The sequence below is a fragment of the Phoxinus phoxinus genome, assembly GCF_949152265.1.
Source record: "Phoxinus phoxinus genome assembly, chromosome: 14".
NCBI classification, from domain to species: domain Eukaryota; kingdom Metazoa; phylum Chordata; class Actinopteri; order Cypriniformes; family Leuciscidae; genus Phoxinus; species Phoxinus phoxinus.
In genome coordinates this window covers 30,376,142-30,394,743 of record NC_136889.1, presented here as the reverse complement: position 1 = coordinate 30,394,743, position 18,602 = coordinate 30,376,142, and the positions used below count along the sequence as shown (strand labels likewise).

The window sequence follows — 18,602 nt, the reverse complement described above, 5'->3', positions numbered from 1 at the left end:
GCTATGTATCCCGAACCATTCTGGTCGTGGGTACAAATCCCTCTTGGGGTGACTTTGTCAAATTGTATATTATGTGATGTCTATTCCTGTGTTGTTCTAATCTTTTGCTCTTATGGCTCCGCACTGCTCTTTGTGCTTAAATGCTTGCTGCACTGCTGTACTTGCAGTACTTGCAGTACTTGCTGTACTTGCAGTACTTGCAGTACTTGTTTTTGAAATCAAAACATTGCAACAAATATATACACATTCCTGTACAATACATTTACATATAATCATTGTACTAATCATTCTTCCTCTTAGATTAGAAATAAGTATGTGTTAATTCCCATGTTCACTTTGGTTCATTTTGAGATTATTTTTACCTTTGCACCTTTTTTTTAACATGTAAATTAAATGTCTGCCGTTTTTGTTTTGCTTAAGTGTAAGCTGTTAAACAATGTGCCATACGCTCAAATCATTTTGTTACAGACAGTGTCTTTCTGAGAAGTAACTCAAGAATATAATATGTGGCACATTCATATATTCACAATTTATTAAATTAATTTTGGCATCAAGGTAAAAACAGTTATTAAAAGGTTTAACCAATGGTGCAACTAGGTGAGTAACAGTCACATCACCAATAGATTGTGAGTTCGAGTCCTGTGTATGACAACTTTATAAAATTGTTCCTTTATAATCCAGGAAAAAATTTGCGATTAGAAACATTGTTCATTCTGTTGAATCTCACCTGAAGTCTAGAGTATCCAGAAAGTTGTGTGATCAAACAGGATTGCTAAAGCGGTCCTTGAATTTCTGCTATTCTTGCAATAGCAGTTTTCTTCATAGAATTTTTTTTGCCTTCATGGGTTCATTTTCATGTCAATTTCTTTGCATTGTGCATTGTGTGTAATGAGCTAGAGAGCAGAGCTAATTATTTCTGTCTGTTCCAAAAGATCACTGACAATTATACTTTATAAAGTATATAATAAATATTTTTAAAAAAAATATCACACAATAGCATATTTACCATTTAGGTTAGACAACATTTTAACTGTTGTCCTGAAGACAGTCAGTTACAAGAAGTCAAAACTATAAAAACCACTCTTAAATAATAGCCTACTACAAATTAAATCAAAACTATAAAAACCACTCTTAAATAATAGCCTACTACAAATTAAATGAAAATTATGTAAATGTTCCCATCCACCAAGCTCTTTTATTGCATACATAGTTAAAGACATCAAGTTTGTGTATGATCAATTAATATACTAAATGTAGTGTCTATATCCATTCAGTACAAGTAGAAAATAGAGGTTAAAATGAAGTAAATGACCACAGAGACAAAATATATATTTTAATTATTTTATTAATAAAAATATTACATTTTTATTTTAAACATGTTGTGCCTTCATACCCCAGTGAGCAAGCCAAAAGGCGACAGTGGCAAGGAAAAACTCCCTTAAATAGAATTGTGGAACATCAGGGGTCAAAGGGTGGAATAAAATCAGCATAGTGGCAAAGGAAGAAACCTTGAGAGGAACCAGACTCAGCAGGGGCATGCCATCCTCTTTTGGCTGGCACATATTAAAGTAACTATACATAGGCCAAATGTAATACAAGCCATCCATTCAACATTGTTAATGTGGAGATTATGTATTTAGTTGTAAAATAACTTGACTGTCTGCATAGGTTTCCAGTTTTTTTTTTTCAGAACATTTTCTCAATTGAAAGTTGAAGAGAAGAATGTCATCTCTATTGTTAGAAGGGGAAAAGCAATAATCAAAATCACAAAATGATACATTTTCAATAACAAGTTTGAATATATTCATTGTTCATTACCATTTTCAATCAGTTGTACACTTTACAGAAGTTCATGCCGCAGATAATCTTTTGATTGGCATATGGGAGGTGGTTATGACTTGGTTATGACGAAATCTGAAATATTACATTCATTCAACAAAGTGCAATAAGTGAAGTCTTTACATTAAAAACATTTTGCAACTAACGTAGACTTGATCTGTTAGCTTACCTTTGGTGGACATTTGCATAAGGACACTGTATGTGGACTTCAAACTGTCAATTGTAGTCAAGTTGCTGCACAAATCTGAAAGTGTACTATTAATAGATTAACCAGTGCTTGTATAAATGTCAACATAAATTTACATCAATAAAACTTACTGTTTTATCAGTTGTGCGCTTCATAAAAGTCCAATCTTGTGATGGGTATATGGAGGAAGTAAAGACTTTGGTAAATGTCAGAAATCTGAAAATATTACATTCCTTCAATAAAGTGAAAAAGTGAAATAAGTGAAGTCTTCACATTAAAAACATTTTGCAACTAACATATACATGGTCTATTAGCATACCTTTTGTGGACATTTGTATAGGGATGTATGGACTTCCAAATATAAACTGTACTTATGGAGTTGCTGGACAAACCTTAAAATGTACCACTTGTAGATTATCCAGTGCTTGTATAAATGTCAACAACTTAAATTTACTTCAATACAACTTACCGTTTTATCAGTTGTGTGCTTCTTTTATAAAAGTTTATGGAGCAGAGAATCTTGTGATGGGTGGTATATGGAGGAAGTTGAGACTTCTGTGAATTTCAGGAATCTGAAATGAAAATATTACTTTCCTTCAACAAAGTGCTATAAGTGAAGTCTTTACATTAAAAACATTTTGCAACTAACATATACATAATCTGTTAGCATACCTTTTGTGGACATTTGTATAGCGATATGTATGGACTTTAAAACTATCAACTGTAGTTATTGTGTTGCTGGACAAATGTTGAAAAAGTTCATGGAATAGAGAATCTTGTGATGGTATATTGAAGTTATAACTTAGGGTTCCAGGAAAAAAAAAAAAAAAAAAAAAAAAAAAACTTTTGTTGAACTGCTGAAGTGAAGTTAACAATATTTTGCTAATGTATACACTGTATGTCCATTTGCCTTTGTCAGAAGTGGACATTGCATCAACTAACAATATAATTAATATATTTTTTAAATTGCAATGAATGATAGATAGATATTTTTTTATTAACTACTAAAATGTACATAATAATGTCAACTTACCTTTCTTTGTGAAGTTTTCCATTGTTTTTAGATGTTTTCTTGTAATCCTATTAACTTAATTGGGATTTATTAAGACAACTGTAGGAATGCAGCAGGCAGTCTTTGTGGATGCTTTCTATACTGTTTGGAACCATGCTGTGTTGTTTGGATGGCTTGGACTAGGGCAGAAATTAGATTAAAAAAAAAAAATCTTTCAGCCAAAAAAAACAGAAACCTTGTCTGAAACAGATCAAGAATAATCAGAAACACAAATTGAACAATTTCAATGCATAAACTACACAAACCTTGACTGGATGTAGCTTTGGAACTCCAGAAAGATCAATAATTATGGAAGGTGTAGAGTGGTGGCCGATGAACAATGGATGGAATGGTCAGGACTCTATGGAACTTGGAATCTCAAGATGTGTCACATGGTATGGACAATAATAGAATAGACATTGTAGTTATATACATAAATCATACACATTAGGGCTGTGTGATATTGAAGAAAAATGCAATGTGACAACTCATTAATGCGATATTCGATATGATAATGCTTAGTGTGTAATAAACTCAAAATGTTTAATAAAATTATATAAACTACATACGCATTTCACATTCTTTTAGTAACAAAAAAACATCCCTTTAACTTCTGAACAGCAATGTTTAAGTTTATCCTCCATTAGGGTTATTAAAAAGAAACTGAATAATCGCATGTAAAAATAAAACAGTGCTTCGTTTTCACTGTATGAAATAAATCTTTTTTTCGTGACCCCAGTTATTGCAAGCACTTGCAATATGCATATTGTGATATATACATTTGTGATGTTTTGACAATTTCAATACATAGCACAGCCCTAATATACATATAAGTCATAACATGTATACATAAATCAAACAAATTACCTTACATGACTAAAGCTGTCTTGATAACATGCTACTGGACTTTAAAAAAATAAAGATTCAACCGTTGTAATTTCTGAATGACATGATTTCAAATGAATTATCTAATAAGTTTTCACTTGTGAACTTGAACAAACCTTCATGGACCTCAATCTCAGATTAATTGTAGCATGGTAGGGGCACAGAAAAGAAAAATGCAGTTATACAGTCTTGATTTTGTGTCAAAAATGCCAATTACCTTATCGAAACTAGAACTGCTTCATGGTAACTATAATAAGTTGAAACAATTTCAATTGTGACATTTTCTGCATCTTTAACGTAGACATGGTCTAGTAACGTACCCTTTTCAGTTGTAGGACATTGCACATGTTGACTGTATCCATGGACTTCCATTAGTTTCACAATTGAAGATGATGTCAAGTTGTCTTCATTGAAGTCTCCCATGATTACCTTCTTTCCTGGATGTTTTTCCAGCTCAGCAATGACATGTAACAGATTTTGTCGAAACACATCAATTTGATATGAATTAGGCCTGTACAGAAGAGCAGCATTCAAGTTGACATGTGGAACTGAGAAGTACAAACATTCCAAATTACAAAGTTCTGGAATAATGACTTTAAAAGACATATTTTCACAAGAGTAAATTGCAACCCCACCTCCTCGCTGTAGTTTTAAGTTACTGAAAAGCGGAGTGCTGTTGTCATAACACTTAGCTCTTGGATTATGATTGAAAATAAATCCAGGTATTTGTACTTTGTCTTCAACTTTTAACCATGTTTCAGTTAAACAAATACAATCTGCATTCATAAGCTGTCTGTTAGCTTGGAGATCTTGAACATGAGCTTGAAGACTTTGTACGTTGTGAAGAGCAATTGTAAATATACCAGGCGTCTTTGAGAAATTGTGAGTTTCTAGTGGAAATTTTGGGATATGTCTCATTGCCAAATCAATTTGATCATTACAGTAGATTGCAGACTCCTTGAAGTTTTGAATTATTAGTCCATTGAGAGTTCTCACACGACTCAATGCAACATATGCTTGTCCTGCAGTAAATATCTTGTCAAGAGATACAACAGCTTTATCTACTGTGAGCCCTTGGACTTTATGAACGGTGCATGCCCATGCCAATCTAAGTGGAAATTGACGTCTTAAACCACCGTTGTTTGTAACTTGATCTTCTTGAACTTCAATTACTGTAGAATTTGGGGAAAATCGATGTCGTTGGTTTAACCTTTGACTTCTTCCCACATTTGGATCATCAAATTCCACATGAATGGCTGATGGAAAGTCATCAACATAATCATCATCCTGTATTTGACTTCTGCTAATATGGACAACTGTACCAAAGGCTCCATTCACAAGTCCGTCCGAAACATCAACATTTTTCTTCAACATTACTCTCGCTCCAACACCCAAGGAAACACATTTAGCCAAACAGGAGTTGAAAACGGTTGCATGAAATCCAACTTTTTTTTCAATCCTACCAGTTTTGGGATTTCTCTCAAAATCTTGAGCTCGAATGCTGATTGCCTCAGGACAAACCTCATTTAGTCTCCGAATATTGTACTCATCAACCTCTTTATTTGTAGGAAATATATGAACATCCCCGCATTCTTCTCCTGTTTCACGTTGCTTCAACATGTTGAGGTCACATGAGTTTAGAGGTTCATTTTTTTTACGAACTCTCAGACGATTTAAGGTTTCAGCAAAGGATGCATCTTGTTGCCTAACAACTTCAGTTAGTTCAGCAATTTCAAAGTTGTTTTCCCAAAGGTTCACACCTTTTGTATCAGTATAGAGTGGAGTTCCTTTAACAGGTGGCAGCTGATAAAAATCTCCAACAACTACAAGACTTACCTTTCCAAAGAGGGAGTAATCACCAGTTTGTTTGATTTGTCTCAATCTCCCATGAACATATGACAAAAGGTGATGGTCAACCATGGATACCTCATCTATAATCAAAATCTTCAAACTTCCAAGTTTGGAACGGAGAGAATTGATTTTGTCATCACTTAATGGTTGATATGGCAATTTCACACTAGCACCAATTGAAAAAGTGTTGTGGATGGTTGCAGCGCCAATGTTGTATGCGGCTACTCCAGTAGATGCACACAAAATCACACTCCTTTCTTCAGGGTTTTCAGACAGCTGAGACAAGAGTCTAGAAGATTCATAGCATATTGCTTTAATTACATGGCTTTTTCCTGTGCCTGCTCCACCAGTAACAAACAAGCGAAATGGTTCAGGGTTTCCTCCATTCAGTTTTTGTACACACCATTCACGAACTTTGTAAAATATTGCAGACTGTTTAGCATTTAATGATCTTAATAAACACAGTGCTTCATCTCGAGACATTGTAGCATTACTGTTCTCAATTGTGAATGCAGTTCGAGGGTTCGCTACAAGATCTGGAATAAGTGTGTCAGAATCATCTTCTTCGGGAAGTATGTTGTTCTTCATTAGCTCAATACATTCATGACGCACATTCTCTGTTTCAGGACACAATGTAGCCCAAGCATCTTCCAAATCAACACCCAGCTCCAAGACCTGTTGAGCTCGGTCCAATTCATCACTGTCCTTTTCAAACAGTGCTCGATTAGAATCAACAATAAATTTGACTCCAATCACATTACCTCCACATTTGACAGCACCATTTTTGTAGAAATCCTCATAAGTGTGGAACTTCTCAGGCTTTAGATGACAATCTTCATAATATGGTAAAAAAAGTTGTAGCAGTGAATGATGGTACTTTTCTGGATCTTTTGTTGGTGAAAATCTTGGATACCTTATTACTGCAGGTTCAGTTCGAGATCTTCTGACCATGTACCCACAATTGTTGTTAAGCTTGATCACATTTTCTTTCTTTTGTGAAGATAGTTCAGATGTTGACAATATCCTGTATTCGGAGCAAAAACTGCCCAGACATAGAATCTCAAAATGTTCCGTTTTTGGTCTACTCTTGTAACGGTCAACCAAACTATTCATCCAAAAACTTGAATTTTCTTCACCAGAATGGTCATCTTTGCTTTGGAGAACACGCAAAGGCAAACTCATTTTCACAGGATCTGTTCCAATTGGAATAAACTGGACTTTGCGAGAGCATTCTTTCAAGTGCATACCCGTTAGGCGATACACAGCCTCTTGTGCTGAAACTTCTCTGTTGTGTAGATATACACTTCCCAACATTTTTAACGATGATCTTGCTTCGAGATTTCCATTCATGGCTTCATTTTGTGCACGTTGCAACAACAGTCCCATTTCTTGTTCTGCTTTTGTGATGTAACTAATAATATAAACCACTACAGAGTAAGCATCTGTCACATACTGGATATCCATGTTGCCTTGCCATGCACGCAATAAATGAGGGTTATATTGATTTACCCAAACATCTTTTGGACTTCGCTTCAAGACGACACTTTTCTTTTTGGAACATCTCTTGTATGCCTTTTCAAATACAGCCTGATTAATTCCAATGGATTGGAAAAAGGCATCTGTTGAATCAAAATTGACTTCAGATTCTGTCAATGCAGTTTTGATTTTCTTCAAAATGGCACTTGCAGTCTCATTTCCATCATTGCCTTTCAAGTCATCTTGCACAGCTCTCGTTATAAAGGTGCGGCTAGATGGAGGTCGTGGAAAATTAAATCTACAAACTGTCTTTTTCTTCCGGCATGTCTTCGAATGTCTGGTGCTGTGCTTTTGAACACTGTTCACAGTTTCAGAAAGTTCTGCATCATCCTCTCCTGGTGTCTCACAAGTGATATACTGATCTATGAAAGCAGCAACCAAAGCATCATTGTCTTCATTGTCTTCATTTAACTTTGGAGAATTTTCAACCCAAAACAAACAATGAACATGAGGAGATCCACGCTGTTGAAACTCTACACGATAAAAGTAGTCTTTGATCTTACCAATAGGTTGAGCAGGTGACATAATGACATCTTTCAAAAAACAATGCCATCTGTAATCAAACATCCTCGCAGCAGTGACTGGGTTTCGTCTAATTAGTCCACATTTCTCAGACCAGTCAAGCTCATCAACACTTAAATTTTTCTGTTCTTGCTCCAAGATGGTGTTAATCATTTCAGGCCATCTGAGATCAGCAGAGCTAAAGGATGCAAAGAAAGTTGGAATACCTAGTTGTCTTATGAGGGCAAAAATATCTTTTTGAGTTGATTGCCAATAGGGTGGCGTTCCACGGACTGGTCTCAAAAACTTGTATCCTTCATCATAATTTAATAATTTAGCTAATGACTCTGGATTTGTGAGCATATCTGAGGTTACTCCCTTCAACAACCTCTTGTCCGACCCTTTTCGCAAAGCAATAGAGACATTGGATACAATTTGATCCAACTCTGACATGTATTGAGCATAGAAAATGAAGTCTGTGCTCCGTGCAAAACGTCCGTCTGCATTGAGGATTCTTGCATTTAAGTACCGTGAAAGTGAGATCTTTCTTTCTCTCTCATCATGGAATGTTGGACCACCAGTTGGAAACAGAACAGGAAAACATTTTGCTTCATTGGTTTTATCAGACAGTAATTTAACAGGACTGTTACCTTCAGCTGGTGCCACATTTAACACATCTTGAAAATGCTGATCAATGACTTCCGAACCAAGATCGACAGGTTGTAAACATGTGTCTGACAAAAGACCACTCTGCTCTTTAATATAAGTCAAATCTTCCTCTGGCTGTTCTTCAGTATCATTTTCCTCTTCACTCTTTTCAACTAAAGTTTGTTTCTCCATTGCATCAGCAACTTTTTCTTCTGATTCACTCAACGAGTTGATCCATTGTTCGTTAATCTCCACATCCTTGTACAATTTATTGCACCTGATCAAATATCTCAGAGCATTTCTAACACGATCAGTGTGTACATGCTTGTACTCATAATGCCCTTTGTATGTTAACTTGCGCTTTAGCTTTATTCTTATCATCTTGTCATCGCATTCATTTCGTGGAAGAATATTTGAAACCTCTGCAGTATTTACAGGAACACACACCACAGGTCCATGGCAACCATTTTGTTTTCCACGTGGAAGACAAAGTAACTTCAAAAAAGGAATGTTACGTGCAACAAGATGTTGTTCCAACAAGTTAAGAGACTTTAGATGATTTGGAATGTCCGCCACATGCATATTGTTAGCAACACTCTCTTCAGGCAGTTTTCCCCTGATGATTTTGCGATGACATGTAGGACAAATCCACAATTTGCACCTTGGAGAAAAAACAAAAGGATTATGACATTTTTCATCACAAACATGCACATACCTCAGTGTGATGCATCTTCTCGCCAAGGCAGCAATTGTTTCTCCTTTGTCTTCATAGTTTTCTGGTTTGCATTCAGTAACCTGTTTTCGGAAAAGTAAACGGTGACAGACACAGCACACAAACTCTGGACCTCTACTCACTTCTCGACGAAAACTGGCAATTGCAACACCAATGTCTTTCTGCTTTTCTCTTTTTTTTGCATATACCTCACAGCCTTTTTGTATTTTACCAAAATGAAAGTTTAGATCTTTGCAATATTTTGTTTTTAAATACTCACACAGTCTTGCTTTAAAGACCAGGTTTTGAAGATATTTCTTCTTTGAATACTCACGCACTCTTGCTTGAAAGTGCACGTTTTGAAGATATTTCTTCTTGGAATACTCACGTGCAGCCGCCTGAAATGAGACATCATTTTTATATTTCATTTGAGAATACTGGCTAACATGTTTCTGAAACTGAATATTGCTTGAATATTTGGCCTTAGAACGTTCACACTTAATCAAACGAACATGACAATGTTTCAAATATTTCTCACAAAGAGCTTTCTTTTTTTTCTGTCTAAAATCAATGTCATTATCATACTTGGTCTTCTGATCCTTCAGTTTCTTCAAGTATCTCTCTTGATCATACTGTGCGGCGTCGCTTACCTTCCTTTTACGCAGACATGGCATTCTCACCTCATTTGAAGTGGTATTCTCACATTTCCCTGCGCAAATGTCTTGCTCTCTGTGCTTAACACATGTGACAACTTCATAATGATTACCATTACAGTTTTTCAGATATATTGCATTGTTTGAAATTACCTCTCCAGTAGGTTTGTGTACATTCCACCGTCCATCATTAAAAGTCATTATGGTGGTTTTCAACAGATCAGCAGAAGCAAAGATGTCAATTTCAGTGACCCATGACCCAGAATAATAGACTCTAGATTGTGTCAAGTAGTCCTCTACTGAAGTGTACTCACTTCTCACATACCTCTGAAATATTGAAGTGTTCATTTTCAGGTGTTTGACAACGGCACGGCGAATCTTCAAATGCTTCTCCTCACTTCCACAGATTGCATATGCCAATGATCTGAAAAAGCAGTTACCATCTGGTTTTATACTCTTTGTCTGACACGGACCTGCAATGGGACCAAAGTTTGTTGCAACATTACAGTCACTGTTAACATTTGTCAGAAGCAAGAGTTCACATAAAGCTTGCTGATCTCTAAGAGTCAAGGGAGAAAAACATGTTTCTGGAATTGTAACATCAGTAATAATGATGTCATCTACTACAACATTTTCAACATGAGATTTTTTGACCTGTTTCTTAGAGACCTGCGCATCCTGCTTTTTTCTTCCCCTTTTTCCTTTACTTGGCAAGACAGTACAAACTGGATGTGACAATGAAAGGTTAGTGCTGCTTGTATTTGGAACATCAACCTCAGGTGATTGAAAGTCAGATGATCTTACCCCAGTTGTTACAGATGTGCATACCTTGGGTGTGCATCTTAAGACTTCGCTGTAAAGTGCTTTACCAGAAGACCGTGAACGACTGCTGTGGTCTGCCTCAAGCGAGTGGGACTTTGTAATGCATTTCTTTAAGGGTTCAGCCGGCTTTTCTCTTCTCAACACATTATACACTGGTTGTGGCATGTGAACAGCAGTGCTTTTATTTTGAACATCAACCTTAGGTACTTGAAAGTCAGATGACCTTACCTCAGTTGTCACAGGTTTGCGTTTCAGAACTTCACTGTAAAGTGCTTTACCGGAAGAGCATGGGAAACTGCTGCGGTCTGCCTCCAGCGAGTGATAAACTTCAGAATCTGCATGAACAGAAACTCCAGTTACCTCAAATCGTGGTGCAGTTACCCCAAATGAGTGTGCCATCTTACTAATGTAGTCATACAAAGATTCTATGGTGCTGTGATAAGCAACACAACTAGTCTCTGTCATGTTAGCATGAGAATCAACAAAGGCATACCATGAACCCTCCTTAATAACTGCACATGTGTTGGCACAGATACATAAAAGAAAAGCATCAGCACTCAGTAGAGCTTGCTGAAGAGCTACATCAACTGGCATGGCCACATTTATTAATGCTGCATCATAGTCATCAACATCAACAAATCCAGTGAGAGACTCTGCATACTCTATTGAAAACACAGTATTACCCAGGACATGTCTCCTTGGTAACTCGTGGACTGCAATGTAATTTCTACCCACCACTTGTCGGTCATTTATGTTACCCTGATTCCGTAACCGTTCATAAAGGTGTGTTCCTGCCACTAAGACACCATCAAGATCTTGTCTCGTCCAAGTGAGCACGTTCTTCATCTTGCTTTTCAACACTGCTGTCAAACTGATGGCACCACACTGTCTGCCACGTGAATTTCCAAAGCGGGCATCACCTTGATGAAAGGAACCTTTCAGTAATGGTTTCTGTGAAAATTCAACATATGCAGATAAAGTATTCAAAGCATTTTCATATACATTTCTGTAAATTTCACAGTTTTGTTCAGAGTTCATACATTTGTTTATTGGGTTTGACTGCGTTTTTGACTGCGTTTTTGACTGCGTTTTTGACTGCGTTTTTGACTGCGTGCCTACCATTTTTTTACGAGGAAGCGGCAAAACCTCGGCTACACTTGTTTTACGAGGAAGCGGTGCAGCCTCTGCTTGACTTATTTTAAGAGGAAGCGGTGCAGCCTCTGCTTGACTTATTTTAAGAGGAAGCGGTGCAGCCTCTGCTTGACTTATTTTAAGAGGAAGCGGTGCAGCCTCTGCTTGACTTATTTTAAGAGGAAGCGGTGCAGCCTCTGCTTGACTTATTTTAAGAGGAAGCGGTGCAGCCTCTGCTTGACTTATTTTAAGAGGAAGCGGTGCAGCCTCTGCTTGACTTATTTTAAGAGGAAGCGGTGCAGCCTCTGCTTGACTTATTTTAAGAGGAAGCGGTGCAGCCTCTTCTTGACTTTTTTTGAGAGGAAGCGGTGCAGCCTCTGTTGCACATCGTTGTGCATATAGCCTCTTGGCTATTGCAGACCTCTTCTTTGGCCGGGGCATCTGTAAAAACAAATACAAAATTACACATAAATGACTGAAGTTTTATCTTAAGACGACACAAGCAGATAACAATTGCCATTTAAACACTACAAATAATCATATCAATTTAATATTTAATACTGACATCAATTATTATATTATAGAAGTGTCACCCTTAATTTAAAAGTGTCAAATTTTACTTACCTCAGTGCAATCTTTTATCAATGCACCAGCACACATGAAAAATAAAATAAAAATAAAGCTTAGTTTGGCGTGCATTAACTTTCCATATTTTTACACATTAAACCATATCCACATTGCAGCCCTAAAATATGCTTATTTTTATTTATTTAACTTTAGTAAAAAAAAAAACTCCAGTAAGTTCAGACAGCCAACACCTAAAAATGTGGTGACTTTGGTAACATCTGGTGACATGTTGGTATAAAAATGACAAAACAAGCATTAATATCAATAGCCACTAGATGGCTATAGTACTCAATGGCTGCATATAGGCTGAACTCTACAAAACATTGTTATAGCGAACTTAACCTCAATTGTGGTTACAATACAAAAGTTACAATTGTGGAATGTTTAAAAACATTTGTGTTGGGTGAGACCTTATAAAGGTGCCAACATATGCATATATAAAAACACATCCATTTATAAATGTAGGAGACAATCCTTTTTTTTTTTTCAAACAAAAAATATCAAATTTCAATAACTCAAAAAGTACCGAACAGATAAGAAAAAAACAATGTAAAACGTGTTTTGTTTGGAAGCATCAACAAATCTTGCAGTAGGACTTTGAAGTGTGTGTGTGTTTTGCATATTGGATGATTGGCACATTTTTTAAAAATTGCCCAGTTATTGGCTCATTCAATTCCTTTGTTTGTGTATGTGTGATTTACCAACAAGATTAACAATGCTAAACTAAATGTCAGATGTACTGTCCACATTTAATTATCAAATAAGCAGCAGAATTACATTTTACAAAGACTGCACTGACATTGCTAAACTTTAAATTAGTGTAAAGAGCAAACATTTCAAAGCAGCAGCCATTGACACCAAATTTGTCAAAATGTTTATTGCAAACAACACTCAAAACGCAGATGTTGTAAACTTTTACAACATTAAAAACACAGAAATAACACCACAGCACAATGAGCTCTGACAAAATCTTACCTGCTGTAGGAAGACAGAAGTTCAGCAAGATTCTTGCTGCTGATTCATCAATTAAATATCTCACAGGACATAAATAAAACATTGTTACTGATGGCCCATTTTTCGGAATATTTTTCTGAAAGAAACCTAATTAATACATTAATTAAATAATTTAAAAACCTTGCTTCTTTTTTTCTTTATCGGCTCACCAAAGATTCTCTTCTTGGCATGACCTTTCTATATTCACTAGCACAATGCACTCAATTTCTTCTTCTTCTTCTTCTTCTTTCAATTTAATGGCAGTTGGCAACTCACTTTAATGGTTCATTACTGCCACCTGCTGGACTGGGGTGTGATAATGCATTCAATTTGATCTTAACATATGTTTATACATAATTGAAGCAATAACCTTATTACCCCAACAACCAATGAGGCTGACGAGAATCAGCTGAATCAAATCAAATGAATGTTTAAATGAGCAACTATGTCTATAGCGTTCTCATATACAACATAGAATATATTATACTGAGTAGACAAGTTAAAGTAAATCTTGAAAAGACAACAAAGGAAAACGAAAAGGTAATATTAATGCTCAAATACTGACTTTTTCTTATCAACATAGGTATATTTTCAAAATAAATAACCAGAAGGTTGCTAATAGGAAATCCACTAAAATCTAATTATGTCCATTCTTTATCAATTTCTTGAATATCTTTTAAATCTCAGGAAAAGACTATTGACATCCAGGCAAGGCAACTAGTTGACATCTGCGTGAAACAGGTAATGCAAATAGAAGTTACTGAAATTTTGCAACTCTAGAAGCATTCCAGTATCTGTATTTACTACTTTAAGAAATCAACTGCACTCTTTCCATACTTATGTCATTCTCTCAATGTACATTTAACTGTTATACTTTTGTATTCTTTTTTTTTTAGAAGTATGGAAGGAGACCCGAAAAATACAGGCCAACATTCGCTTGTGGGCTACATACACAATATTTCTGAGATAAAAAAAGGCACAAAACGAACATATTTTGATGCAGAGCTACAGGAAAAACACAAAGTGCGCAGACTTGTTGTTTTCAAAGCTGACATGCATCCTCAATTTAAAGCTGTGAACAATGACAAGTATGAATTCTTTTATGAAAATGCAGACTTTTCAATTTGCGTTTATTGGTCTTCATTTTCTTTTTTTTTCTTTTTTTTAAACAGGAGTCCGGTCCACCTGCACAATATCAATTTGACCCCTTCGCTCACAACAGAGGGAGCACATGACATCACATTCACCCATTCGTCCACCTTATCCTGTTTAAGCCAACTAGAATACAGTTATAATCCAACACTTTCGTCAAACCAGGAAGATCTGACCATATCTGAGATCTTCAAAACAAACACCACATACAGACGTGTGAGTAAAAACTTGATTTAAACTTGAACTGTTCATCCACTTTCAAATTGTATGTATATTGAACAAACCAACACTCTAATAAATTGCTGGGCTATTCCAATCCATGTTTGGGTTAAATATGGACAAACCCAACCATTGGTTTAAATGTACTATAATAAATTACAGTTTTAAACCCAACCATATTTGACCCAAACATGGGTTGAAATAACCTAGCATTTTTTAGAATGAATGACTTGAAGTTACCGTTAATTAGAGTGAATGGTTTTGTTTCTTTTCCTTTTAAATCCTCTATGCAGGTAAATGTCAAGGCAAAGACGATCCAAAAAAAGAGCCAGAGCCACAACTTTGTCCGTGATGGGACCTTCCTAACCAACACCACATACATGATCGCCGATAAGACTGCATCAATTGATCTTACTGTGTGGGGTGAAGAGGACATTTCAACTGATGGCTGGTATTCATTCACAAATATTTCAATTCGCAAATTTGAGGGGACCACCTTTCTCTCTTCAACAAGAGATAGTAAATTCACAAAAATCACTTGTCATGAAAACACATGCCAAGTAGAACACACCACTTCCCACAACCTCACTGCTGACATAATTGGAGCAAAAGTTAATGTGCTGCATATTTGTCCACTCAAACACCCCATTCCAGACATGCCACTATCTACATCCAAAGTTCGCTGTGAAAAATGTAACACATTTTACAGATCATCATGTATAACAAACTACACACATGGCACATTAACAATCAAAACACCAACAGAGATAAAAAATGTCCAAATTGAGAACACATTCATTAAGTCCATAATTAATGTTCCGGACACTGCAAACACTCACACAATAATAGATTCACTGCTTGAGTTGCCACCTGTAAGCATTACACTCCATCAGAACAATATAACGCGCATCGAAACAATCAAACCTCACACCAAGCAATTGGACATACCTAACATCATAATCACACCATCACCTACAGACTCTTCCACACTCTTTCCATCCCAGGAAGATTTAGAACAGTTTATGGTGGACTTCACAGAAAACACACCCTCTACTTCAACATCCACTATACCATCTTCAGTCATCCAACCCACAAATGACCCTCAGTCTACAAAAACAACTTCCCATCCCAAAAAATAAATGTACACATGAATTCATACACTTCTACTGACGCATGCATACACATGAACATAAACATTTTATATAAATCCCTACATGCACATCAGTACAAAGCCCTACATGCATGCATACATACAAGTACATGAGCATATTTATAAATATCTACATACACGTATGTAGTACAAGCGCACCTACAAAATTCAGATACCTTTAGACATGCATATATACAAGTACATGAGCACATTTATAAATCTCTACATGCACATATGTAGTACAAGCACACATACACAATTCAGACACCTTTACTATACATACAAGCACATGGGCACATTTATAAATATCTACATACACGTATGTAGTACAAGTGCACCTACACAATTCAGATACCTTTAGACATGCATATATACAAGTACATGAGCACATTTATAAATATCTACATACACGTATGTAGTACAAGCGCACATACACCATTCAGACACCTTTAGACATGCATACAAGTACATGAGCACATTTATAAATCTCTACATGCACATATGTAATACAAGCACACATGCACAATTCAGACACCTTAACTATACATACAAGTACATGGACACATTTATAAATATCTACATACACGTATGTAGTACAAGCGCACCTACACAATTCAGACACCTAGTCTGCACAATGTCCTCTTTTATTGGGTTAACAAATGCCATGCATGCATTCATTCATTGTAGGAAGTTCTCCACCATACATTTCACACATGCATGCCTATAGGGAGGTTCTGGGAAGTGGTGTTTCTAAAAAAAAAATGTATATATGTGCAGACAATTTCGAAATGTATAATGTCGTCTAACGACCAAACAAAAATTCATTATAAAAACAAAGTTATATTAGGAAAAGTTGTTTCAAGTGCCTGAAAGTTTGTCTAAAGTGACCTTTTTATTTCCATTCTCCAACTTCTCTTTTGTTTCCATGTTCATAATTTGTTCTTTCCAAGTTCATAATTTGTAACATCTTGTAAGATGAATAAAATGTTAAACTTCACACTGCATCACTTGAGTATTCATTTTCCATCCCTTTAGTTATCCATTCCAGTAAAAACTGTTTAAATTTCACTTATAATCTGTGAGATGGTTGTACTAATTTGTATTTCTGTCAGACTAGAAATAAAACTGTTCCATTTGACCTAATCACACTGAAAGGTTTCCTCAGCAGCTTGGTAAATGTGTATTAGCAATTATCTGTGTTGTCTTATCTTGGGTTAGAAAATATGGGCCTAGCCCCTATTGTAATTGTTAGTTTACTTTATTACGAGTCAAGCCTCAAAGGGAAACTTGGAAAGAGCCACACAGAAATGACTGAACAGATTTTTTTTTACATTTGCTATCATTCCCGAGAAATTCTTCTCTAGTTGACCTTGCCTGTGTTTGTTTGTCTTATGCTAGTTAGCTTAGCATGCTAATTGGTTAATCTCAGAATTTTAGCCACAAACCATTTCACTTGTGTTCAAATCCTGTGAGGCACTTGCCCAGTCCATAAGATACTGTGGCCAGAAGTGGTGCAAAAGTTGCTTCTATTCAAGATATTGTGTCTTTCTGACAACTTCAATATAACATGCAGTACATCTTTATACAAATTCTTAATTTTTAGTTGATACTCACTTGAACTGTTGAATTTTGCCAGCTGTGTAAATGCATGATTGCCAAGAAGCACAACAAGATGAGGGACAGGCACCTGACCCATAGATAGTGGGGTTTGAGTCCTTCTTTCTTACTATTGGAATACAAATAAGTCTGTTTTTGTTAATTCTGGGTTCAATCTCATCTCAACATCTGGTCATTTTAAATTCGTTCTCACATTAAGGCCCTGTTTACACGAGAACGCTTGCGGGTGAAAACGTAAAAATATTTTATCGGATGTGCCTTTCGTTTACACGACGACAGCGTTTTTGGGGCTTAAAAACGCAAAAAAGTGAAACCTCCCTCCAGAGTGGAAATCTTAAAAACGCTCCACCGTCGCGTTCCCGTGTAAAGGGTAAAAACGCAAAAGTCTGCTCACGGTGGCTCTCGTCGCGTACATGGTTACGTCACAGGCATACGCTAGTACAGGAAAATAACAAACATGTCGGATTATTTCCATGCATCGGATCTTCAAGATGCCCTAGCAGCTCTGATCTACATTCAAGAGTATTTTACGCAGTTGTACAGTTGTTTAGATTTTGCGCTACTAGGGAGACATGTTAAAGGAAGGTTGTACACATGTGCACAGACTTGGGTGTTGTTGTGTGGCAGTGCTTCACATTGCCACCTAGCCGCCTGGAGTGCATACATCAAATTTCACACACTTTTACGTCACCATATGCACACAGATTTCCCTCCCAAAACACTCGACTAAACGCAGAATAGAGTAATAACGAAACACCACTTTTGCATTTTCTCTTCAGATCGTTTCTGTGTAAACATAGCCTTAGTGGTGTATAAACCCATCTGCCTACTTGGGCAAAGAGCTGAGTGACAAGCACCTGACCCATAGATAGTGGGTTCAAGTCCGTGTGGGACAACTTTTAAAATGTGTATGAATAATTCCTTTATTATCCAGATAAGAGCAATACTAATCTTTTGTAGGATTGGAAATAAGTGTTTTTTTTCTTCATTCTGTGTTCGTTCTCATCAGAACGTCTGTTCATTTTGAT

General features: G+C 36.3%; 3 protein-coding genes and 1 long non-coding RNA gene across 6 annotated transcripts in view; 2 read left to right on the top strand and 2 right to left on the bottom strand.

Moving 5' to 3' along the window:
* dlk2 (delta-like 2 homolog) overlaps nt 1-18,602 on the top strand; it is a 528,840-nt gene that overhangs the window by 225,309 nt on the left and 284,929 nt on the right. The gene's annotated exons all lie outside the window — the stretch shown is intronic.
* LOC307010589 lies at nt 1,477-4,840 on the bottom strand. Of its 2 annotated transcripts, XR_013800217.1 has the most exons (8): nt 4,283-4,840; nt 3,344-3,454; nt 3,060-3,217; nt 2,496-2,598; nt 2,158-2,192; nt 2,009-2,083; nt 1,819-1,914; nt 1,477-1,731 (listed from the first exon to the last, which is right to left on the bottom strand). It is a non-coding gene; the product is annotated as an uncharacterized lncRNA (long non-coding RNA). The 2 variants fall into 2 exon arrangements; XR_013800218.1 differs by having other exon boundaries at nt 3,344-4,839.
* On the bottom strand, nt 6,059-13,797 carry LOC307009912 (uncharacterized protein; the record flags this gene model as incomplete). Its single annotated transcript, XM_079634129.1, has 6 exons — nt 13,607-13,797; nt 9,354-11,636; nt 9,214-9,293; nt 8,501-8,775; nt 6,308-6,646; nt 6,059-6,102 (listed from the first exon to the last, which is right to left on the bottom strand). The coding sequence occupies exons 1-6, from the start codon at nt 13,625-13,627 to the stop codon at nt 6,059-6,061; spliced, it is 3,042 nt and encodes a 1,013-aa protein (XP_079490255.1). The 5' UTR covers nt 13,628-13,797.
* On the top strand, nt 14,062-16,391 carry LOC307010670 (uncharacterized protein). 2 transcript variants are annotated; one of them, XM_079635554.1, is made up of 4 exons: nt 14,062-14,177; nt 14,336-14,459; nt 14,609-14,804; nt 15,101-16,391. In XM_079635554.1, exons 2-4 carry the CDS (start codon nt 14,434-14,436, stop codon nt 15,944-15,946), a joined length of 1,068 nt encoding a protein of 355 aa, XP_079491680.1. In that variant the 5' UTR covers nt 14,062-14,177; nt 14,336-14,433; the 3' UTR covers nt 15,947-16,391. The 2 variants fall into 2 exon arrangements, with proteins under 2 accessions (XP_079491680.1, XP_079491679.1); XM_079635553.1 differs by having other exon boundaries at nt 14,336-14,524.

Bases quoted from the DNA above. Each gene is read 5' to 3' on its own strand.
- LOC307010670 (XM_079635553.1), top strand. From the start codon at position 14,337: ATGGAAGGAGACCCGAAAAATACAGGCCAACATTCGCTTGTGGGCTAC. The intron at 14,525-14,608 runs GTATGAATTCTT...TTTTTTAAACAG, and splicing joins AAAGCTGTGAACAATGACAA to GAGTCCGGTCCACCTGCACA. The intron at 14,805-15,100 runs GTGAGTAAAAAC...TCCTCTATGCAG, and splicing joins CAAACACCACATACAGACGT to GTAAATGTCAAGGCAAAGAC.